Below are 24,495 nucleotides of genomic sequence, written 5' to 3' on the forward strand. Positions count from 1 at the left end.
TGGCCTCGAACTCAGAAATCCGCCTGCCTCTGCCTCCCGAGTGCTGGGATTAAAGGCGTGTGCCACCACCACCCGGCTTTCCTTTTCTTTTTTTTAAGATTGTGTTTATTCATTATATATATATATATATATATATATATATATATATATATATATATGATGAACACACTGTAGCTGTTTTCAGACACACCAGAAGAGGACATCAGACCCCATCACAGATGGTCGTGAGCCACCATGTGGTTGCTGGGATTTGAACTCAGGACCTCTGGAAGAGCAGTCAGTGCTCTTAACTGCTGAGCTATCTCTGTAGCCACTCCTGCAAGCTAATTTAACTAATTATTTTTCTTTCCAGGCTCTGAATTAGGTGCAGCTTATCCTTGAATACTGTTTTTTGCTAACAGATTCCTCAAGATGGAAACTTTTTCCAGGTTCCACCCCCAGTGCCACCCCAATGGCTTAATTTGCCTCGGTTTTATTTTATAGTGGGACCCCACCTGAGGATTTGCAATTACACTCCTTTGTTGAATGCTGTTTAAAAAGCCACCCAAGGCTTACTGGCACAGTACAACAGCGTTTACTTTTTCATATATAATTACTAACAATTTTGTAATTTCCCCAGCATTGGCTGGAGAAGGCTCACCTTTTCCCCCCACAAGGCATCAATTTGGACAGCTGGGGCTGGAGGATTTATTTCCAAGACAATATCTTCAAAAAGGATGGCCAATAGGCACTGACTCTCTGTGCTGAGAATCTGGCTGGGGCTGGAGGCTGGGAACCTGATTTTCTTCCTTGTCTGGTCCAGCCTGTGGCTGCTTGTGTTTCTCAAAATGAGTGAGAGGGTTGTTTGTTTTTTACGACTGTGGAGGTGATAAAAATCTGGGGATGCCGTACAAGTTGAATATATTTAACACTGCCAAACTGTGCATTTAAATAGCTAAGATGGTAAATATCATGTGCCACTATTAAAAAGAAGAAACAAAGCCGGGCGTGGTGGCGCACGCCTTTAATCCCAGCACTCGGGAGGCAGAGGCAGGCGGATTTCTGAGTTCGAGGCCAGCCTGGTCTACAAAGTGAGTTCCAGAACAGTCAGAGCTATACAGAGAAACCCTGTCTCGAAAATCCAAAAAAAAAAAAAAAGAAGAAGAAACAAAACAAAACAAAGAAACAACAACAACAAAAAAACAGATGGCAGTGAACCAAGGAAGAGTTGTGTTGTCAAGGATAAAATAAAGCCAACAAAATAGTAACTGGTTCGAAAACTTTGGATCAGCAAACTTAACAATTGTAACACTCATGGTAGGTTCTGCAGCCTCCTGCTGCAATAACTCCGAGCTGTGCAAATAGCCCCCAAATAGACCTTTCATGCCTGCAATTCCCAGAGACAAACGTTTAAAACATAATTACGGGTTTGGATTTCTTAAAGCAACTCTCAAAAGGACGGCTGCCAGCGTAGCAGTGTGACTCGCGGGGACTACAGGTGCACACAATATTTCCCTTTCAACCTGGTATGCAACCTTGCAGGCCAGGCAGAAATATGGCTGAACAAGAGGCAGGTGAGAGGGCAAATGTCTCCCGGTCAATAGCCCTGTTTTGCCGGGATATAAACTCCCTTTGTTGTCTTATAATTCTTCGCATGCCAGGCAACTATCAGCTACCGTACGTGAAACTTCATCCTTGAGATAGTAAATAAGTCATAAAGATCAGGTATAGCCTGGCTGAACATATAACTCCTGAGTCTCTTCCTCTTTCCTCCTTCCCTCCCTCTCCTCCTTCCTACAGCCGAGACCGGTTTATAAATATTGAAGGTCGGCTCGCAGGTTTTCCTTGGGTCTTGTTGTTTAATATGTTACTGGATTTTTTTTTTCTTCCAAATAAGTCCATACCATTCCTTTACCGAAAGGATAGAAATGAAATCTTGTCTTCCAGGCGTCGTATTATGTCACACTCTTACTGCACTGAGACAGTACTCTGCTGTCTCTGACAACGTGATTGCCTTCTGTGTCAATACAGTGGTGTGATTTTTTTTTTTTTTTTTTTTTTTTTACATTTCATTTCTTGAAATCTCTTTCTTCAATCCTCCTATTGTAGGCAGTGTCTCCATCCAGGCTATACCTTCCAGAATTTAATTATGACTCCCGTGTAGTGACCATTTTTATACATCATCAGGATGTTCATTTGTTTGTGTTGTTTTGTTTGTTTCAAGATAGCATCTCTCTGTGTAGCTCTGGCTTTCCTGGAACTTGCTCTGTAGATCATGGGCTGGCCTTGAACTCAGATCTGCTTGCCTCTGCCTCCAGAGTGCTGGGATTAAAGGCATGTGCCACCACTACCTGGTGTGTTTATTCATTAAAAATAACAGTGCCTGCTATGTGTTAGGCACTGTCCAGATGCTGGGAACACACAAAGATGCCAGGCAGGTTCCCCTCACAGGACTTATTCTTTCTTTCTTTCTTTCTTTCTTTTTTCTTTTATTTTTTATTATTCTTTCTTATACCAGAGGTTGTTAACTTTATAGCAAAAGGCAAAGTTTTGGTTTGACTTCAAGATTAAAAAAAGAAGCCGGGCGTGGTGGCGCACGCCTTTAATCCCAGCACTTGGGAGGCAGAGGCAGGCGGATTTCTGAGTTCGAGGCCAGCCTGGTCTACAGAGTGAGTTCCAGGACAGCCAGGACTACACAGAGAAACCCTGTCTCGAAAAACCAAAAAAAAAAAAAAAGATTAAAAAAAGAAAGAAAGAAAGTCAGGTTCTATATCTGGAATTAAGCCACTTTTTTCCCTGGTGAGAGAAGGGAGAATCTCCCAGCATCCTGAAACCACACAACTTAATCTACCTTCTTGTAAATGGGTTCCCACTGGAACCGTTAAGGACCAGCTTGTCATTTTTTTCTTGGGTCCTTGCCAGGCTCCTGCGGAACAGTGTCTCTCTGTGGAGTGTATCCAGTAACAGGCAGGAATCGCCAAGGAGGGCAAAGGGCTAGCTAGTTCTACTGGCCAGTGTAGCCACCCAAGCTCACCACTCACGTATCGCTCAGGAAGACACTGCCCCCTCGTGGTTCCTCTTATAACTGACTGAAAAACCGGCGGAGCAAAGCTGCCAATCAACACAATCAATAAATCAAAACGCGGACAAAGTTTCCGATCAACTGCAGTTTTGCTTCTGAACTTTTTCTACCGCTGTTCCAAAGACTCTTGGTTCATTTCCTCCCAGAAGGCACCTTGGTTCCTACAGAGAGCAGTGGTATTATGACAGCGACTTAAAACATTATTTTCCTTTAGAAACTTCCCCACGTCTCCAGATCCCCTCAAAGAAAACTTATGATCTAAAACCAAGTATCACTATGGATTTTCACTTCGCAACGCCTTTAAAAGCAAAAGAACGACGTTGTGCGTGTCCTGCTTTTTATAATTTGAACCAGGATTCAGCGACTATGTTGCCTTGGAGTTGTTTGGGGTATCTCGTCTCCACAACACCGCTTTGAATTGCCTAAAGGCAGGGCCCTTATCTTCAGCTCCCACCCGCTCCCGCTTCACCCCACCCCCAGCCGCACTCAAAGCGGGAAAGGGTCAAGAATGTGGAGTAGGGAGAAAGAGATAAACAGTTAAACCAAGCCATAAATGAGAAATCGTGATTGGTGCGGCATGCCAGACGAACTTCCTCAGAGAGACAGGCACCATCCTCTGAATCGTGGGTTTTAAATGTCTGTCCAAACTAGACAAAAGTCTAGGAGCTTACAGGATCTATTGTTGGAAAAGTTCTCTAGGACCAGGAAAATGGAAACTTCCTTAATAATAATGCTAGCTTCCGCCTATTGTAAACCACAATTGTGCAAGTATGGGTGTTAGGAACCTGAGGCTCGCCCCACCTATAATCTCTAAAACCCTGGGAGATTATATATATATATATATATATATACACACACATATATATGATTGTAATATATATGTGTGTGTGTGTGTATATATATATATATGTATATATAAAATCAGTGAAATGGGAGAATATGTATGTGTGTATATATGTATGAATATTTATTCATTTTATAGATGAGGAAGTGGAAGCTATGCGGTCATCCAGTGTTGGGTAATTGCTTTGATTCTCTAGAGATAAATGTCTTGACCTTTGAGGGGCAGTGAGGGATACTTAGCCAACAAGTACATATTGAGGGCCTACTAAGCTTCGGGACTACGCTCCAGGTAGCCTACTTAAGTTATGGCAGAGATAAACAGGACGCAGTCCTGTATTCCAGGAAGGGGCTCCCCGTAGAGTGATGTAAACAGACCCGATTCCAGAACAGTTTGGTGCCGGCTGTGCGAGTCTGAACAGGGGCGGCCGGAAGCCTAGAGAGCGATAGCGGCCGAGGTCGGGGGGAGGCTGGGAGGTTTCGCTGGACTCCGGCACCCGCAGTGGGGTGGCAAGCGGTGTCCTGCGAAAGCTAGGCTCCGTGGTGGGCTGTCCCGCGTGCACGTCGCCTTTCAGCCAGGGAAGAACCGAGTTTCGGCGGGTACTGCCACCGAGGGTGGGTTTGGGTGCACACCCGTCGTGAAAAGCAAGCAAACAAAAGTAGCGCGCTCCAGTCCATGCGCCCCTCACCCCCACCCCGAAAGGCTGGTCCCCGGCTCTGAGTCCCCTCTCCAAGCCCACCGCCGCTGGCCTGCCCGGATGCCTAGGTTCACGGGGTTGGAGACAGAAGGCGCGGTCCCGACCTTCCGCCCCCGGTCCCCGCGGCCTCGTGACCCCGGTGCCGACCCCCCCCCCCCCCCGCAAGCCCAACCCAGCCCAGCCCAGCCCTGGGTTCGACCGCTCCGCCCCACGCCCCTCCTCTCGCGGGGGGCTTCTCCGTCCCGAGCCGCGTCCCTCTGGGCTGCGTCCGGCTGCGCACGTCCAGGGAGGGCGGAGGGAGGAGGGGAGGGGAGGAAGGGGAGGGGAGGAGGGAGGAAGGCGAGAGAAAGCGCGCTGCGTGCGGCCCCGCTGCCCAGAGCCTGCCAGCAGCGCGTCCTCGGCGGCTCCCGTCCCAACCGCGCCCGCTGCCTCGCCTCCTCCGTCTCGGCCGCGTCCCGACTCCGGGGCTCGCCCGGCCTCTCGGAGGTCCCCGCCCGCCGGTCCGCCTGTCCGCCCGGGCTCTCCGCTGCGCCGCCCGGCTCCAGCCCCGCAGCCCGCCCCGGGGGAAGGTAGCAGCGGGCGAGCGCGCCCTCGCCCTTGCCTCCAGCCCCGCGCCCCAGCCCCGCGCGGCGACGAAGGACCGGGAAGATGAACGGCGGCGGCAAAGCCGAGAAGGAGAACACCCCGAGCGAGGCCAACCTTCAGGAGGAGGAGGTACTGAGGGGGACTGGCTGGGGGGGCGCGGGGCGCGGGGCGCACGGGCCGGGGGTGGGGGGAGTAGCACGGGACGCGGGCGTCCCGAGGGCGCGGGGCTGGGTCCACGCGCGTCCGCCTGCCTCTGGTTATTGCATAAAGTTTTGAGGACTTTCCCGAGACTTTTGTAAGTAGAATGCTCAGCTTTGTCTACCCGGGATGTTGAAAGCGGAATCGAGAGCTGACTCCCGGGTGACCTCAGATGATTGGGACCAGGGAGGGTCAGGACTTGGGTTCTTGCGTCTTGCAGCTGGAAATTGGAGGGAGGGAGGTATGGCGAAGGGAGAAACTCTGGGAAAGTTCTCAGTAAAAGATACTTCCGACCCCAGCTCCCCTCCCTCCCTCGCTTCCTCCCTCCCTTTCGGTGTTAAAAGTTCTGGGTGAAATATCTTCTTAGCTGAGACATTTTGGATTAATAGATAACTCATAGGACGCATTCTTCTCCGATGAGTCGGAGACCCCCGCCGAACCTGGGAGAGGTCGAATGTGGGGGTGGGGGCGTAGAATAACAAGGGCTAAAAGCTTTGGGTTCCCCAAAGCAAAGGTGCGTGGAGGGTGTTTTTAAAGGGGGAAAAATCACAACTTTATGTGGCACACTCGGAATGATGATTACAAACAATTTGCGGCTGTGGTGCGTTTCTTACTGAAAACACCGGTGGTGGACGGGGGTGTACCTGGGGCTCGTGAATTTTGTCAGTTTTGTGATATCCTGTTTCGCCTTCACACCTGCAAATGTGTTATCTGTAATACAAGCAATTATATTTACCTTTTTAAAGGTCTCCCAGAATTGAGTGTGCAGTAGCAGAAACTGCCCATCCCACTATAACGTAAAAAAGTGTTCTTACAGGTAATTTACATCCTAATAAAGGGGACGAACACAACCGGAACTGACTCTAAAGCTGTTAGCATGGTGAGAGTATTGGGACGCTTGTGCAAACTTAAATACAGAGAGTGAAACCAAACATTCGAGAAGAGTATCCATCTACCCAACTCAGACAGACCTGCGTGAACTATCCACTGGTAAAGTGGGAACTGTTTAAATGGGGAAGACAGGAGAGATCGAAACGTATGCAAATCAGTGCAAAAAATATTAGCTCACTTGTGACTTGGTGCCTCTTAAATGAATGGAAGAGCTGAAAAACTGCCTCTTCACCTGAAGAAATTAGCTATTTTATCATCAGATACTGCTTTGGAAAGTTTTGTGTATGCTGTTTTATAAGAAAGCCAGGGGCCGTCTGCAAGTTCTGGCTGTTTTTCAGTTTATTTCCTGACCAGTTAAACTTACAAAAAAATAAAAAGTAAAAAAGATGGCCCCTTTGCTCTTTAGATTGCTGGTGTTTCACGTGTTTTAATTAACACAGGGTAACTCATTCATGATCAGCAGTGCCTTTAGCTCTGCTAAGAGAGATTCTGGGAAGCCAACCTTATTTCCTTCATCTGGTTCAGGAAAGTCGAAACTGGGAAAAAGCTCGTAACAACAACAGAAATTCAAAATGATTTTGGAAGCTAACAGAACCTCATAGCTTTTTGTTTGGTTGGTTGCTTTTGTTTGTTTTCAAGGTTTTAATACAATAGATTTGTCTCTAAGTCCCATACCCATTTGATTTAAAATTATGGCAAGTCAGATTTTTTGCTTGGTCCATCTTAGCCGAAAGTGCTTGCCGAACTAAGGCTCCCTACTCCTGGTGATCTCATCTAGTAAGTAAAGGCCGGGTTGGTGCAATCATCTGACTTATTTGCCTTGTTACCCTGTGTCCCCAGTCAGGTAGGAACAGCACGTGATTCTGGTAAGTGTTAACTCTTTCCTAGTGAAACTGGCGTTATTTGAGAAATAAGACCTAGCAGGAAGGTTTCAGAGCTTGGGTTATGAACTGGTGGGAGTGTGTAGAATACAGACACTGTCAAGAGTGAGTGTTAATTCCTTGACTTTTTTTTTTTTTCTCCAGTGAACCCTGGACCATTAGGCATGCCAGGCAAACACTCTCTGGCTACTTTGTACATTTTGTTTATAAGTAGGGTCTCCCAGGTCACACAGTCAGGCTTTGAAATTGTTTTCCTGCCTAAGAGTACTGGGATTAAAGGCATTTGTTACCACACCTGACTAGCTAGCATCATAGAAACAAAATTGGTCTGAGTGATCCAGGTCATTTTTATCATAATTCTCTGCTCTCTGTGTATACTTGGTTTTTGAAAAATTCCTACCCCCCCTTTTTTCCATAACCCTGAAAGCCACAAGTAAAATAAATAGAGTATTTGGTGAGTCCCATTAATGTGCTTGTCATTATACAAAACCAAAACACTGGACCCATTCCCTGCCCACCCAGTGGATCAGCAATGTGTTCTGACACATTGAAGAGCCTTGGAGTGGACTCTGGAAAACAGAACACACACACCCCATGTATACGTACATGAAGACAAGAAGAAAATATGCAGCCGGGTGATGGTGGCACACGCCTGCAGAGTGATTTCCAGGACAGCCAGGGCTATACAGCGAAACCCTGTCTCAAAAAAAAAAAGGAAGAAAAAGAAGAAAATATGCTTGTAGTTGCTGGTGGCCACTGAATTGAGTTAGAAAAGTGAGTCCAACCGTCAGTAAGAGAACAATTCATTTCCTAGGTCACCATGGGTTTAGACTTTTTTTTTTTTTAGATCCTCCATTGGAGAATGCAAGACTTTCTTTTTCCTTTCTACGTTTGAAACCAGCTCCTCTTATCACCCAGCATGTTTTAACCCTACGCCTGTAGTGGCTTACTTTGCAATAATGACGCTGAGCTGCTCACACGGATACAGTTGTGCAGAATTAAAAAAAATCTAGGACTTAGGAAAATTTCTACATCAGTCTGTAGTTGAAAGGTTTTGGAGAGTGTGCAGCTTTGTATAGCTCTTCAAACAGAGGAGAGTAATTTTAGGATTTTGCAGCTGTGTAAGAGATAGAACATCTGGCTTTCTAGTGTGTTCTGTGTGTATGCTCTTTTGCAAGTTTTTCTGCAAAGACAACCAGTTGCCATCTTACGGGGACCTGAGAGTTGCCAGGGTTTTGTTTGTATGTGCAGGGTATTGCATTGTTCTTACATTATTTTTGCAATTAAGAAAGCAAGAAAGATCCTTCCCATAAGCAGCTTGTAAACGCTGACACCATTGCATACACTAGCAAGATTTTGCTGAAAGGACCCAAATATAGCTGTCTCTTGTGAGACGATGCCGGGGCCTAGCAAACACAGGAGTGGATGTTCACAGTCAGCTATTGGATGTATCACAGGGCTCCCAATGGAGAAGCTAGAGAAAGTACCCAAGGAGCTAAAGGGATCTGCAACCCTATTGTCGGAACAACATGATGTACTAACCAGAACTCCGGAGCCCTTGTCTCTAGCTGCATATGTATCGAAAGATGGCCTAGTCGGCCATCATTGGAAAGAGAGGCCCATTGGACTTGCAAACTTTATATGCCCCAATATAGAGGAATGCCAGGGCCAAAAGAATGGGAATGGGTGGGTAGGGAAGTGGGGGGCGCTATGGGGGACTTTTGGGATAGCATTGGAAATGTAACTGAGGAAAATATGTAATAAAAATATTAAAAATTTAAAAAAAAAAAAGAAAGCAAGAAAGTAATTCTGGCAGGAAGATTGAAAGTTTAGAAGCAAGTCTTCACACATGGGAAGGCTCTGCTTTAGAACCAAAGTTCTTGGTTGGGTGTGGTGTGATGCCTTCATTTTGTAAGGCAGAGCCAGGGGGATCTCTTGAGTCTGAGGCCAGTCTGGTCTACATAGCAAGTTCTATCCCAGACAGGGCTACAAAGTGAAATACTGTCTCAAAAGGTTTTTTTTTGTTTGTTTGTTTGTTTTTTTATGTTCTTACAATGTGTCTTATATGACCTATTGGTGAGTGTTTTGGGGGGCGGGAATGAGATAAATTTGTCATTTGGTTGTATTTTTAGATTCATTCATGCCACTCATGTCATTTTTAGGTGGCTTACCTTCTGTTGAAGCAGTTTAAAATACATCTCAGTTCTGGGGAAGCAGTATAAGGTCTAACTAAGAGAAGCAAGAGTTGGCAATGTAGCAACGGTGGTTGAGATGTTTGGCAGAAATGGCATCAAGTCAGATCTTACGAGGGTCATGCATACAATTTTACTTTAGGTCTTTCAGAGTGTTGGGTATTTTGCCAAAGCATTGGGGTTGTAGGTTTTTTTTTTTAAATATTTATTTTATTTTATGTATTTTAGAACACTGTAGCAGTACAGATGGTTGTGAGCCTTAATGTGGTTGCTGGGAATTGAATTTAGGACCTCTGCTCCCTCAACCCCGTTCTCTTTGGTAAATAAGTACACTGTAGTTGTCTTCAGACACACCAGAAGAAGGTGTCAGATCTCATTATGGATGGTTGTGAGCCACCGTGTGCTTGCTGGGATTTGAACTCAGGACCTTGGGAAGAGCAGTCAGTGCTCTTAACCGCTGATGTCAGTGATGTGGTAACCTCAGGTTTTCCTTGAGCATGAGGGTTACTTGACATGGCTTCTGGAAGGATCCGGGGTAGTTTGGTACAATTTGACCTATTGTTGCAAACCAAATCTAATACAGAAAACATGTTTCAGTCATGAAATAGGACTCCCTAACAGTGATTTGGATGGAAATGTGACCTCATGTGGGGACAGTGGCCCAACAGCACTGCCAATGTGGCGTGCATTTTAGGCTGCTTTGCCAAAAGTGGTTTTCCAGTTTCTCTGATCAGCTGGTGAGCCCTGCTAGTGCTTACTCTCTTCTTTTGCCGATGCTCTGACTCCATCCTTTGGTTGAGGTAGTGGCTTCTTTGGAGACATTGTCTCAGACTGTTTGTGTAGGATCCTGTTTTCTGCTGCACTTAGCTTTAGTGCTGGGGTGGTAAACTGGGAACCTGGTAACACTGATGGAAATTAGGGCCCTGGCTCTGAGGGGCTTTGGCAGGAGGCATCAAAATACATCGTGGCTCTTTGAGTTGGTGCCTGCATTGTTAAGAATTTACTCTGAGGAAATAGGGTGTAGTAAGGATCTCTTTCTGGGGTGATTATTGCAGAGTTATGATTGTGAAAATGAACAGAAACTGTTTAACAAAGGGGAATTTGCTAAATAAATTATTATGTAACTTCATAGGGAATGTTATGCAGCCCTTAGTATGTTCTGTTCATATTTGTTGCATACTGCTTTTACACGTGTAGTGTGTATGTATGTATATATATATATATAACTATCTTCTATATATATTGTATATAGTATTTTATATATACATATGTATATATATGATAAATATATATAAATAGACTATCTGGAAGCTAAAAATTTGAAGGCAGGGCACTGCGTCCTGGAAAATTTTACGGAAGAGCAAGCAGGCTCTGGATGTCCTGAGGTCTGTGTTTTTATTGAGCAAAGAGGAATTTTCAAGTTTTAATAGTTTCCTTTTTTTTTTTTTTTTTTTTTTTGGTTTTTCGAGACAGGGTTTCTCTGTATAGCCCTGGCTGTCCTGGAACTCACTTTGTAGACCAGGCTGGCCTCGAACTCAGAAATCCGCCTGCCTCTGCCTCCCAAGTGCTGGGATTAAAGGCGTGCGCCACCACCGCCCGGCAATAGTTTCCTTTTTTTATTTTTTGATATCATAATGCAGCCACCTCATTCCATCTTCCCTTTCCTCCCTTCAAAACAGTTCTTTCAGTTGTACATGAAACCCAATATAAAGAAAACGTATATAATTGGTGAGTCACATACAGACCATGGTGAATTTTCTCCTGCATTTCCATAATGGTGGGCTGAACACGTGGCGTGATCGATGCCTTGAGGATTGTTCATTTCCTTCGTGAGCCCTGGAGGGGATCACTGTCAGGTTGGTTGTATCTGGCTTGGCGGGACTCGGGCCTTTGTCATGAGCTTGAGCTCCTTGGTTTGTCACAAATCATTGTAGTGATCTTCAGTTGCTGGCCACGTTCTAATATCCTTTCTCAATCCAACTGATGCCATACGCTGGGTCCTGTGATACCCCAACCCCAATCCTTCCACACAGATCTGATCTGCACAGAACAAAGCCCACACATGACAGTGGGGATTGTACAGTCTGCCCCTGTGTTCTGCAGACTTCCTCCTGCTTTCTTCCCCTGTTCTGGCCCAGGCTGAGCAGGATTCAGGTTGTAACCTCGGTTTCTGTGCCCATCACTCACTTCCACAGAGATGTCATTTTCCTAAGAAGTTGTCATCTCTGCTTAGCTCCTAGGTCGGCATTGCCTCTGTTGTACAGTTCCACAGAGGAGGTGTGTGCCACCTATCAATACTTTTTCTTTATAATATTATCTATTTATTATTAGTTATATGAGGACACTGCAGCCCTCTTCAGACACACACTAGAAGAGGGCATCAGATCCCATTACAGATGGTTGTGAGCCACCATGTGGTTGCTGGGAATTGAACTCAGGACCTTTCAGAAGAGCAGTCGGAGCTCTTCACTGCTGAGCCACCTATCCAGCCCCCAACAATACCCTTAATAGTCACACTTCCATACGCCAATCCCATTGCCCTACACACACATGCACACATCCTTATAGGTGTAGAATTTGGAAATATGCAAGGCCAGCTACCTACCTGCTTAATACTGACAGTCCTTTTCCTATTAGAGATTTCAAAAGGTTGTGAGCCCACATTATTAGCAAATGCTTTCTCACCTGTAGTTCTTGAAGGATCCATCAAGGTGAGTCCATCAGATAAACATGATCATCCATCCCATAGAGCTACTGGGTTCTGACCAATAGAATTTGGGTTCTCGTGGGTAACTCCTTTTTGACTTTCTGGTCAGGGGCTGCTAGAAGCCTTAGCTAGGTGGAAGAGTAGAGAGGCCTCCCACCCTCCCAACGAGCCTGTTCTGTGTGACAGGCACTTTGGAATGTTTGCGTTCAGTTTCCTTTGGCACCTTAGTGTCTGGTCTGCCTGGGGAAGTGGAAAGGGCCTTGCCAGTGTTCCTCTTGAACAGTGCTTGCTTCGGGCAAAGAAAAAAACCTTAGGGAGGAGTGAGGAGAATGAACCTCAGTCGCTGGGGCAAGAATGGATGCATAGTTCAGTGGGTGGGAAGCCCAGGGAGGACCAGCCTTTAAATTGAAGGCCCCTGTTGATGAAGACTGGGCCAGACCCCGATGAAGATGAGCTTCTATGAGGGATGACTTGGCTTAACTTTGCCCGCTGCTCACATCTCTATCTTTAACGTGCACCAGGAAAATATTTTAAACAACCTGAATGCAGTGCATGCGTGTGGGTGTGGGTGTTTATGTGTGCACACGTGTCTGAGGAGGCGAGGGGTGCTCCTTTGTTGTTGTCAGGTTTGTTTGTTTGTTTTTTCAAGACAGGGTTTCTCTGTATAGCCCTGACTGTCCTGGAACTCTGTAGACCAGGCTGGCCTCGAACTCAAGAGATCTGCCTGCCTCTGCCTCCCTAATGCTGCCACTGAAAATGTGCGTTGCCTGCCTGGCTGGCACAGCTGCTCAGTTTCACGGAGGGGCAGTCATGCACAGGCTAACAGGTTTAATAAGGCATGCCATGAAGGTTGAGGTGGCTTGAACCAGAAGCAAGCCTATTCTTAAGGTGGTGGCGCTTCGCCAAAGAGTCTGATCTGGATTTGCTGCGGGAAGATGGCAGGCAGGGAGCCTGTGTGGATCCTGTTTGAGGAGCAGCAAGCAAAAGCCGAAAGAAAAGAGGAGGGTGTTTAGGGGGTGACCAGCTGGTGATGAACGAGGCAGTTGCTTTCTGAGCTAGGAAGTGGGGGCCTCTGTCCTCCACAGCATCCTGTTCCAGTGGGACAGGACACACAGTGCAGCCAGCTACAGAAGAATCAGTGAGGCCCCGGGCTGCAGGAAAGGGCTGAAGTGTGCGATACAAGGATCCTCCTTTGGAGGACCAGATTTGTCGAAGTACAGATGAAGCCAGGCAGCAAGGAGTTCTGGGTTCGGGGTGCACAGGATAGGCCAGATGTTGAAAGAAGGTTTTTTTGTTTTTTTTGTTTTGTTTTTTTTTTTTTTTTTGAATAGTTTGCATATGTAGCTGCTGGTAATTGAAAATGTGGGTCATGTGGGCGAGTGTCCAGAAAATGGAGTTCCCATCCTTGGGAAACCTTGTGATGAAAAGCAAGCAAAGAGAAACGGCTTCTGGGGACAGGGGGAAAAATCGAGAGTTCTCAGGGAAAAAGACTAATTTTAATACATAAAGATGTATTACTTAGAAACTGCCTGGTTATGATAGTATCTGCTATCTTTATCGGGTGGCGGTCGGGGGGCAGGAGTCAGAAATATCTAGGTATATATAGTATTTCTAATGGGTTTTTTTTTCTCCTTTCACCAGAGTCCGAGGAGTTTGCCTTTTTCTTAAACTTGTCATCAGCTCCCAGACTTGCAGGGTTTTTTGTTGATGTTGAAGGCCAAGTTATCATAAAATATAGAGAAGCTTGAATTTTATTTTTATCAGAGATTAAAAATAAATAAAAAAAGACTGCCTAAGGCCGTATGCCCTATGGGTCAGGATTTTCACTTCTGACTTTTCTGTGGGTTTGCTGTCTTGTTTGGTGCCCGGCTAAGTCCCGGGAAGGAAAGGAAACAGTCACAACTTGTAGCTGCATTTCTTGCAAGGTCTAAACCCGCTGCAAGCCTTTCCGATCTGTGTTAATGAACAGCAAAGAGAAGGAAATGACAGGAACACACCAGGAAGAGAGGCCAGGATTTCGACCTGTAGTGCGGTATTGTTGCACCAATTTAAAAGCCTAGTTTAATCCTGTCAGCATTTGGGATTTCACAAAGGTAGGAGAAACCTGAGCGTCTCAGAATTAGCCGGGTACCACAAGTCTTCACCTTCAGTTAGTCCCTTACTTTACAGGAGTGATGCTAATGACTAGAGGCCATCTGATTGCCGAGACTCCTTTATGTCACCATGTAGATATGCTGGTCGCTGGCCAGTGCAATCCCAGGGGAGAGCCTACACAGGATTTTCTTCTGGACGCCTCAGGATCACATTTTGTGAAAATTCCTCTTTGTCACCTCTAGGCTGCCTACTAGAGGCCGCCGGGGACCAGGGGACAAGCTCCAAAAGTGTGATCTTATTACTGAAGTAGCCCAGTTCTCCCTTTGTGCTCAGAGGTGTAATTACCTTACCCAGTATGTGTGATTTGCAAGACTTAGGAGGCCTGAGGTTCCAAAAGGCCTCCCTCTGTTTTTGAATGTAGTGTCCTTCCAGAATGCTCCTAGAAGCTAGTGTGCTGGGAGAGGGAGCAAGGACCCTCCCCCCCTTACCTGCCTTTAGATGGTGGGTCATTAGGGACTAGTCTTGGTTTTCAGTTAGCCCTCTCCTTTATTTGTGCTTTTCCTGTAATGACTGGCGGGAGTCGTGCTCATAGGGGTAGGGGCTTCTTTTTCAATGTTAATATAAAGAAGTGGAGGGGCTGGAGAGATGACTCAGCGGTTAAGAGCACCGACTGCTCTTCCAAAGGTCCTGAGTTCAAATCCCAGCAAACACATGGTGGCTCTCAACCATCTGTAAGATCCGATGCCCTCTTCTGGAGTGTCTGAAGACAGCAACAGTGTACTCATATATATAAAATAAATAAGTAAATCTTTAAAAAAAAAAAAAAAGAAAAAAGAAAAAAAGAAGTGGAGATAGTCAGGCAGTGGTCACACAAGCCTTAGAATCCACCAAGTCTTAAGAATCCAGAGGAAAGTGGATCTCTCTGAGTTCAAGGCTAGTCTGATCTACAGAGCAAGTTCTAGGATAAGCCAGGGTTATGTAGTTTTTAAATAAACCTCTGAAATTAAAAAAAAAAGGACTTGTGGTTTGCCATGATAGTTGGTTTGTTAACATTTATGTACCTAGTCCAAAGTGGATATTAATTCACTGTGTCCCACCCCCTCCTTTAAGATGTTAGGGGTCTAAATGGACTAGGATGGCATTTAATTCACGATGTAGCCAAGGCTGTCCTTGACATACTACCCCCCCCCCCCCCCGTGAGATGACAACTGGATTTTGTGAGTGTTTGCGTGTGTGCGTGTGCATGGATGTGTGCGTGCGCTGGAAGCATGCCGATTTCCCATCCCATCCCCACTTGCCTGACATTCAATGTTACTCTTTAGCAAAGGGTTAAGAAAACGAGGGATGCTGAGAAGTTCATTGGTTTTGAGGTTTTACAGATGGGTACATGAGGTTTGTGAGGCTGGTTCCCAGATCTTCCCATGCTTTAGTAGCCTGGTCCTTACAGGGTCCCATTTACCATATTTGTTCCTGCCTCAGGAGCTCTGTGTCAGCTATTCTGTTTATTACAGATTAGTCCTGACATTGTCATTCCCCTTAGCCTAAGTGCTATACTGCCTGTGTGCCTGTTGCATTTGTTGGCTCTGTGCCTTTAGGGACTCTGGTAGCAGGAACTTCCTGTGTTGTTATTATTTTTTTTAAGATTTACTATGTATACAGATATATACTTGCACAGCAGAAGGAGGGCATCAGATTCCATTATAGTGAGCTTCCATGTGGTTGCTGGGAATTGAACTCAGGACCCCTAGAAAAAGTAGCCAGTGCTCTTAATCTCTGAGCCATCTCTCCAGGCCCAATATTTCTTAAAACAGAACAAAACACAACAACAAAAACCCAGAGCCTAGAACAACTCCAGAACCGCCCAGTACATTGTTGTTTGTGAAAAGCACACAGATCAGCCTTTCAAAGGCTGACATCTATAATGTGATAAAGTCTCTCATAAAACCTCAGCCACTTCTGGATTGTGTTTTATTTTTCCCTTAACTTTTCCTTCCCTCCCTTCTCCCTCCTTCCCTCCCCTCTCCCGAGGCGCAGTGTCTTTATTATATATGTAGCTCTGGCTATCCAGAAACTCTACGTTGAACAGGCTAACCTTGAACTCACAGAGATCCACTTGCCTCCGTCTCCGGAGTGCTAGGATTCAAGACTCGAGTACCAGTACCCGGTTCAGATTAAGTTTTGTTTCTGTCTTTGAGGTGAATAGATTTCTGATTCCCCTCTCTTCCTTAAATCACAGAAACCCACAGTATCATTTCACACCCTTTGAGTCAAATTTTGTTTGGATGGTAGAGGAGACAGATGGACAACTGATCTTCTGTGGGGGAAAGTACCCTTTTGCACACAAAAAGGACTTCTTCCCCTCTGTCCAGTTAAACCCAGCCACACTGAAACAGAAATGCAGGTGTGGCTGGAATAAATTAACTGTGGCCGTCTGAGGATTGGTTAATTTTGACAGGTGTGACTTGTGGCCTTGATAGGGTTAAATGTTTATATAACCGACGAGGAGTTGCCTTGGAATGAAGCTGACCACTTCTGAGCCTCTGGCCTGGTCTAGTCCCAAGCTGTGTTAGCTTCCTTGTTTTTTCTTCCTACAAAGAGATAGAAGTTCCGGGTCATTCCAGCTTTGGGTGGCTGGATTAGACTCTTAAGAACCTGGGTTTCATTGTGAAGGAATCCTTTGGAAGCTGCCCCAGGCCACGCCCACTTGTCTTTATAAACTTGGGAGTTATTTTTTGTTTTATTTTTGTCTCTCATCGTGAAGCAGAAGGGATAACATCACAGGACTAAAGAAACGTCCCTTATCATTTACTTACCGCCGTCGAACTGAAGTCATCTGTTAGTGAGCAGATAGATGGGGCAGGAAAATGCCGGCCTTCAGAAGGCTCCTCTTAGCTTGTACCTTCAAGTCCTAACCTGACCTGGGTCTGGCCTTCATCACCCATTGTTGGGTAATGTCACAATCTAAGGTTTTGTTTTTTTTTAAACAGAAGTCAGTTCTTGGCCAGCCTGTCACTACCCTTCAGTTTTATTATCTCATTTTCTGTGTCCCTGTGTGGGGCACATGACAAGTCTCTTAAGCTGCTTCGGGAAGCAGGCCTCCCTTTCTTAACTTAAAGGGAGTGACTGCAGGCGTTGGCCACTGCTGCTGAAGGAATTGTGATTCCTACCTCTCCACTCTTATTTCCCAGCCGTGACACAGAATGCCAAAACATGTCCCCAGTGGGCTATTTGGAGAGAACCCTTGTCAAGTCTTTTCACGATTGACCTCGTAGATTTTGTTTTATTTGTTAAATTATCTTAATTGGGGGAGGGGAAGTCGGGGCAGTCCTCGACTTTGGAGTTGTTGTTCGAGAAGAGTTTCTTACACCTGGTTTGCTTTTCCTGTAGTTTCAGTTTTTCTTTTTTCTTTACAGAGCAAGTCATTGGCTCTCCTAGGGAATCGGGTGCGACCCTGTGGGTGTGAGCTGACTGCAGGAAATGACCCTCTTGTAAACAAAGGGATTATTTAAGGCCCATCCTGAGTTTTTGTGCTTTGGAAGGGGTTATGCAGAAAGCCAGAGTTTGCAATCTGGGCTGTAGCTTTTTCTCTGTGAGGGGAGAGGGGTTGGGGGGAAGTCTGTCAGCTTGGCAAATACCCCCTAGAGGTTCCCAACCTTCTTAAGGCTGCAGCCCTTAATACCGAGTTCCTCCTGCTGTGGTGATCCGCCAACCCTAAGATCATTTCATTGCTACTTTGTAACTGTGATTTTTGTCACTGTTAGGAATCTGATAATGTAAATATCAGATATGCAACCCATAGGGGTCTCAATCCACAGGTTGAGGATGGCTGCTCTAGAGTCTGGTGCTAGGCCAAGCCAGGCAGCACCCACCGTTGAGAGCCCAAGAAATCTAAGCGTAGGGCCTGGCAGTCCTTTAGGAGGGCATGGTTTTCTACCCCAAGGGGGAAAGAAAGGTTTTACTCTGGCTTCAAACATTTGCTTAAGATGGGTGGCGCCCATCAGAATGTGGGGTATAAACAGAATGGGAATGCAGAGGAAAGATTTTGCTGGCTCGGGAGACACAGAACAGCAGTAAGGAGGCTGAGGCAGGAGGTTTGCAAGAGAGTGACACCTTGTCTGTGCATAAATAAAAGCGGACCTTTTTCTTCCTCTAGCCTGGCTGTCCCACAGTGGGAGGTCTTTAAGCCAACAACAAAACAGCTTTAATCATCGGATTTCAGATATTAGACGCACAATGAAGTGTCCACACCCAATGTTTGAATGTTACCCCCTCTTCAAACATTCAACAGTGGGGTTCTAAATTTATATTACTGACTAAGTAGTTAGGTCTTATCAGGATTTTTTTTTTTCCGTTACAAATTTTTGCTGACTTGCAGTAATAAACTTTCCAGTACATTTTTTCTTTCTTTTTTTTTTTGGTTTTTCGAGACAGGGTTTCTCTGTGTAGCCTTGGCTGTCCTGGAACTCACTTTGTAGACCAGGCTGGCCTCGAACCATCTTTTCTTTTTAAAAGATATATTTATTCATTTTTTGTATATGAGTACAGTGTAGCTGCCTTTATTTATACACACCAGAAAAGGGAATTGTATGAATTACAGATGGTTATGGGCTACCATGTGGTTGCTGGGAGTTGAACTCAGGACCTCTGGAAGAGCAGTCAGTGCTCTTAACCTGAGCCATCTCTCCAGCCCCTCCTCCTACATCTTTTTTAAGGAGTACAAATCTCATTTAATAACTAGAAACACACTCCCTCCCCCTCCAAAGTAGATTTGTGGTTTTCTGAGTTTTCAGTGAGAAGGACAAGTATCTTTGTGAAGCACATTTTTTTTAAGAGTTCTTTGTTTCTTTTTTAAGTGCTACACCCAGAAGGCTAGCTGATAAATCTTTTGTGCCCAGCCCCTGTGTGGGGGTGGAGGGATGTGGAGTATTTACACCCTGGCATCCAGCAGTGAACTTGACGCAGAGGTAAGGTTAAAGTAGCCATTCGATCCCCAGTTCTAAAGGGTTTTATTTGTATGCTAAATGCGCTGGGAACCTCTGTATTTTAGAGGTGAGACCCAGCTGTTAAAAGAACCCGAGCATTGGAAATTCAGCTTATAGGGGAAAATTATTCTTAATGAAAAAACCCGGTGTCTGAAATATTGATATATTTCTGTCGTTTTCTTATTGTTCCTTTGTTCCTTCCTTGAGATCCGGTTTCCCTGTGTCCTGCCCTGGAACTTGTTTTGTAGACCAGGCTGGCCTTGAATTCAGAGATCTGCCTTCTGGGTGCTGGGATCAAAGGCGGACTTCACGCTCATCTTTTCTGTTCCCTGTTTTTTTGGTTTATTTAGGTAATGTGTGAGGGATTGATTTAAAAAAGCAGGCGTTCATCCCAACAAACTGTAACCCCCGCGATAGGATTTCTCCCGCAACAAAATAGCCAACTCAAGCAGAATTAAAAGTACCTAAAGGGAGGGTTCCCGCTGATCTCCCAGCATGAGGTCAGAGAAGTTCCTGTCTGATTGGGAGACAGAAAAGGCCGGAGGCACTAGGAGATGGGGAGGGGGAGTGGTGAGTGGAGACCCGCCCAAATGTCCGGAGAGTCTCGAAGACCCTCGGGGGAGAGGAAGCCTATCCCTATATTGGAAAGTTCTGGGTAGAGGGCGGGGTATGGCCAGCCACGCCCTGGAACAGGTAGGGACTGAGGGATGCTGGGAGAACCCGGAAGCCCAATAAGCATCTCCTTGCTTGTCCCGGGGATGAAACCCAGCACCCAGGCCTTAGTACTTTTAAAAAACTGTTAGGTAGGGCACGTTGTAAGCGAGGACACAGAAAACCGTCAAACCAGACCACGGAGTAGAAAGAAAAGTTTGTTGCAAATAAACCTGCAAACTGGCAAGACTGGAGGGAGGGGCAAGGGAAGAGGAATATGAACAGAAACTCACCTTTAGGGTCATTTGCCCGTTAACAGTTTTTCAGTTTATTGGGCCTAAAGCAGCGCGACCATCACTGCCATTTTGGATTGCTCCATTGGACCTAAAAGGAGTCTGTTGACATTTGATCCTAGTCCTGCACCCACCCAGCTGATTGTGAGCCTTAAAAAGAAGTCAAGTTTTCAAAGGGAGGAAGAATTGAAGTGTTTACAACTTGGGGCTATGCAGTGAGCCTCTGATTTCTGCAGAGAAGTCAGTTTGTTCTTGTTTGGTTTTGGCGCGCTTGACCACTGGGCTCTCCGTCTATAATGTTTTAACCATTAATTGTCCCACCACCTCTTTGTTCTTGAAAATCCTGGCTTGTGGTAAAAAACTAGATTAGCTGGGAAGAAGAGCCCCAACAGGACCAGACTGGCTTGATTAATGGTTGACCTGGGAGGACCTGGACCACTGGGGACAGTGCCCTCCCAGCAGGTAGTCCTGGCTGGTATTAGAAATTGAGGCTGAAAAAGCAGGGGTTGGGGTTGGGGTGGGGTGGCGTCGGGTGGGGATGGGGGATGGGAGGCAAGTCAATAATCAGCCTGCCTCCAAGGTTCTACCTGAATTTCAGCCCCGAGGGACCGCCTTCCTTTCTGACTAAAGCTGTCTCTAACCCTTTGCTCCTCAGGTTGTTTTAGGTCTGGTGTTCTATTACAGACGGAGAAATCTGGCTAAGACAAAGGTTGCCTGTGCCTTTTGTAATACCATGGGTCACTGTTGGACAGAGCTGAGTCATCTGTTGACTTTGATGTGGAAAAAAAGAGCACTCTCTGCATAGACAGGGGAAGGCTGAGGAGGAGCACTCTCTGCATAGACAGGGGAAGGCTGAGGAGGAGCACTCTCTGCATAGACAGGGGAAGGCTGAGGAGGAGCACTCTCTGCATAGACTGAGGAGGGCTGAGGAGGAGCACTCTCTGCATAGACAGGGGAAGGCTGAGGAGGAGCACTCTCTGCATAGACTGAGGAGGGCTGAGGAGGAGCACTCTCTGCATAGACAGGGGAAGGCTGAGGAGGAGCACTCTCTGCATAGACTGAGGAGGGCTGAGGAGGAGCACTCTCTGCATAGACTGAGGAGGGCTGAGGAGGAGCACTCTCTGCATAGACTGAGGAGGGCTGAGGAGGAGCACTCTCTGCATAGACAGGGGAAGGCTGAGGAGGAGCACTCTCTGCATAGACTGAGGAGGGCTGAGGAGGAGCACTCTCAGCATAGACTGAGGAGGGCTGAGGTGCAGACTGCCCCAGGTTCTCCATTCTGTCTGGTGCTGGCTTGGAGTCTCTGCACACTTAGCCAGCGGTTACCAGATTGCAGTTGATCTGTTTCCCCAAGAGCCGGCCATAAATCCCCTCCCGACCTCCATACCCTCCCTCCTGTCCACCTCTGACTTAGAACTTAGGGAATTTCTCCTGTTGTGGGATAAAGAGAAAGCTCTGTGGTTGGCTGTTCCTCTTCCTGCACCCTCAGGATGGGCTACTCCCCACCCTCACCTGGTGGGGTTTTTTGTTGGGTGGGGTCATTGTATAATAAGAATTTGGGGCTAGAGAGATAGATGGCTCAAGTGGTTAAGAGCACCTAATGCTCTTCTGAAGGTCCAGAGTTCAAATCCCAGCAACCACATGGTGGCTCACAACCATCCGTAATGAGATCTGATGCCCTCTTCTGGTGCATCTGAAGACAGCTACAGTGTACTTAGATATAATAATAGATAAATCTTTAAAAAAAAAAAAAAAGTGCCGGGCGTGGTGGTGCACGCCTTTAATCCCAGCAGAGGCAGGCGGATTTCTGAGTTTAAGGCCAGCCTGGTCTACATAGTGAGTTCCAGGACAGCCAGGGCTATACAGAGAAACCCGGTCTTGAAAAACCAAAAAAAAAAAAAAAAAAAAACCTTATATAGGAATTAGCTGCTACAGGTGAGCGACACTATAAAACTTGTGGTTAGTTTTGCTCTATAATTTATCTGATTGACAGTATTAAGTCGCAGAAGTCAGCCACTCAACTAATGGGACTTAGATTTCAAAATGTTTTTCTCTTATTGGCAGATACATTCTTCTGTATTATCCACCCCATCAGAATGTGGAGAAGCGAAAAAGAAAAGAAAACTGACGGAGATTGTGCCTGGTAGCATAGGCTTATATAACAGTCTGGAACGGAGACAGGAAGGTTGGGAATTTGAGGCCAGCCTGGCCTATTTACTGAGACACCCTGTTTGAGGGGAAGAGAGAAAGAACACCACCTTAGCTTTGTCTATACATAAACATTTTTAAAGATTTATTTGTTTTATATATATATAAGTACACTGTGGCTGTCTTCAGACACACCAGAAGAGGACATCGGGTCCCATTGCAGATAGTTGTGAGGGACCATGTGGTTGCTGGGTATTGAACTCAGGACCAGTTAGCAACCAGTGCTCCTACCTACCCGCTGAGACGTCCCTTTACATACATTTTTAACGAATGAAATCTGAGTGTTTTTGGATTTCTTTTTTTCCATCATTTTACGTCTGCCAGTCAGTATGTCAGTAGACATGTTTGTTGCAATGCACAGCAGACTCTTAAGATGACCCTTCATTCTAGCTGTACATAGCAAAAGATGTCACTGAAGGGAACCTGGATGTTTAAAGGAGTGGGAGAAGGCCACTGTCACCTCGGGTACAAGGAACTGCTTGTTCTTGGCCAGATTTCTTAAGTCTCCCTGTGGCTGGGGATCCCCTCCCTGGATTTTCAGGTCTTGGCTTTCTTCAGCTCCTCTCTCTGTGCATCCGTCTCCTCGCCCTGCAGCTCGGGTATTGAGGCGCTTCTTGCTCACCGTGATAGCTGATGTCAAACCCATGTTACAACATTTAAAATTCTTCATTCAGTGTCATAGCACGAACTTGCCCAATCCTTATTAATGGGCATTGGCTTTTGGTGTGCACAATTCTGAATATCCTTCTAGTTAAGATTGTGTGTCTACTCTTAACTGGTTTCCTTAGCTTGAAGTCTTAGAAATGGAATTTTGGGGGGCACAGAGCTTGAATTCTTTTAAAGACGTTTGATGTTCATTGCCAATCCTTCTCTAGAAACACTGCACTGAGAGTACCTGCCAAGGCCTGTTCTGCATCCCCTGCCCCTGAAATGTAAAGATTATATAGAATGCCTCTTCATAGTTTGTCACCTTGGGTTCTGTGACTCATGGCCAGTCTGCCATGCTCACGGTTGATGCGCAGCACCTAGCTGTGACACACTGGGACTTTTCTAACCCCTTCTCAAAGCACTGGACATGTGCTTTCTGGTAGGGTGCTAGGTGCCACCATAGTTAGCACCTTAGCAGGTGACGTCTAGGGGGGACACCGTGAGAAATGTTGGTTCTGTGATGTAAGTGACCAGGTACTTATTACTATGCCTTTCTGATGGCTCATCTCTGCTGATGCAGTGTTGGTCCATGTGTGTGTGTGTGTCTGGCATCCTTGGAGGCCATCCAAGGCCATAGCATCGTCCAGACTTGGGGTTACAGATAGTTGTAGGGTGCTGCAGATTAAACCTGGGTCTGAGCCTTTCTTTCCTCCCTCATACCTTGGTTTCTTCCTCCCCCTTTTATGAGTCAGATTCTCTCTCCATAGCCCTGACTATTCTGGAACTTCATGTAGACCAGGCTGGCCCTGAATTCACAGAGATCTGCCTGCCTCTGCCTCCTAGTGCTGGGATTCAAGTTGTGCCCATCTCTGGCTCTCATTCACTGTTTTTTTTTTTGTTTTTTTTTTTTTTTTTAAATCACCTCCAGCATTTGTCAGGTGTGTTACCATTGAGTCATACTTAACCATACTGGCTTATAGACATCTCGGTATGGACATGCGTCTCAGAGCCTCTGGGTTGGTCCTGAATCTTTTTCTTTATCTGGTCACACGATTGGCTTGCTCTTGGGGTGAAGACAGAGACAGTGGTAGATATTTCTGGTCAGTTTGACACCTGGAAGGAGCTTACATTTAAATAGCCACGTTTTTTCCTTAGAGTGGTCAACAGGGCACATGTTCTTAGGAAAATTCCCTTTCTGCCTTTCCCTACGACAAGAGGAAGCATGGAGCCCTAGTGTGGAAGACATTAAGTGTTACTAAGCCAGTCAGGGTGTTGTCCTCTCAGAAAGGCTGTTTTGTAGATGCCCACAGCATACCAAGAGCCAAACATTGCCTGAGGAGTGTGTAGCTAGCTCAGGTCTGCCCGTGTGGGCAGGGCAGTCATCACTAACCCCAGCCCACAGGCCTCCTTAATTGTTACCAGAGCCTTTCTGTGGAGCACACCCTCCACAAAGCCAGCACACATGGTGTTTGAGTGTGAGCCTAGGAAATGAGCAGATGTAATGGAAACCTCTGTCCTGACTCATCCCGTCCGTTACACGAGTGGAATTCACTTCGCCTTGGCATG

General features: G+C 46.1%; 1 protein-coding gene across 7 annotated transcripts in view; it reads left to right on the plus strand.

Moving 5' to 3' along the window:
• Positions 1-4,888: 4,888 nt before the first annotated feature.
• Positions 4,889-24,495, plus strand: part of Rbpms (RNA binding protein, mRNA processing factor) — a 150,678-nt gene continuing 131,071 nt past the window's right edge. For 2 of the 7 annotated variants that reach the window (XM_029480393.2, XM_029480396.2), the window contains exon 1: positions 4,896-5,313. In XM_029480393.2, coding sequence (XP_029336253.1) covers positions 5,248-5,313 — 66 coding nt within the window. In that variant the 5' untranslated portion in view covers positions 4,896-5,247. Of the gene's footprint in view, positions 5,314-24,495 lie in introns of all 7 variants that reach the window. The other 5 variants (XR_015048662.1, XM_021169582.3, XM_085844026.1 and 2 more) reach the window with 4 other exon arrangements.

Source organism: Mus caroli, unplaced genomic scaffold, assembly GCF_978045245.1.
Source record: "Mus caroli unplaced genomic scaffold, Mus_caroli_1 scaffold_10, whole genome shotgun sequence".
Taxonomy (NCBI): domain Eukaryota; kingdom Metazoa; phylum Chordata; class Mammalia; order Rodentia; family Muridae; genus Mus; species Mus caroli.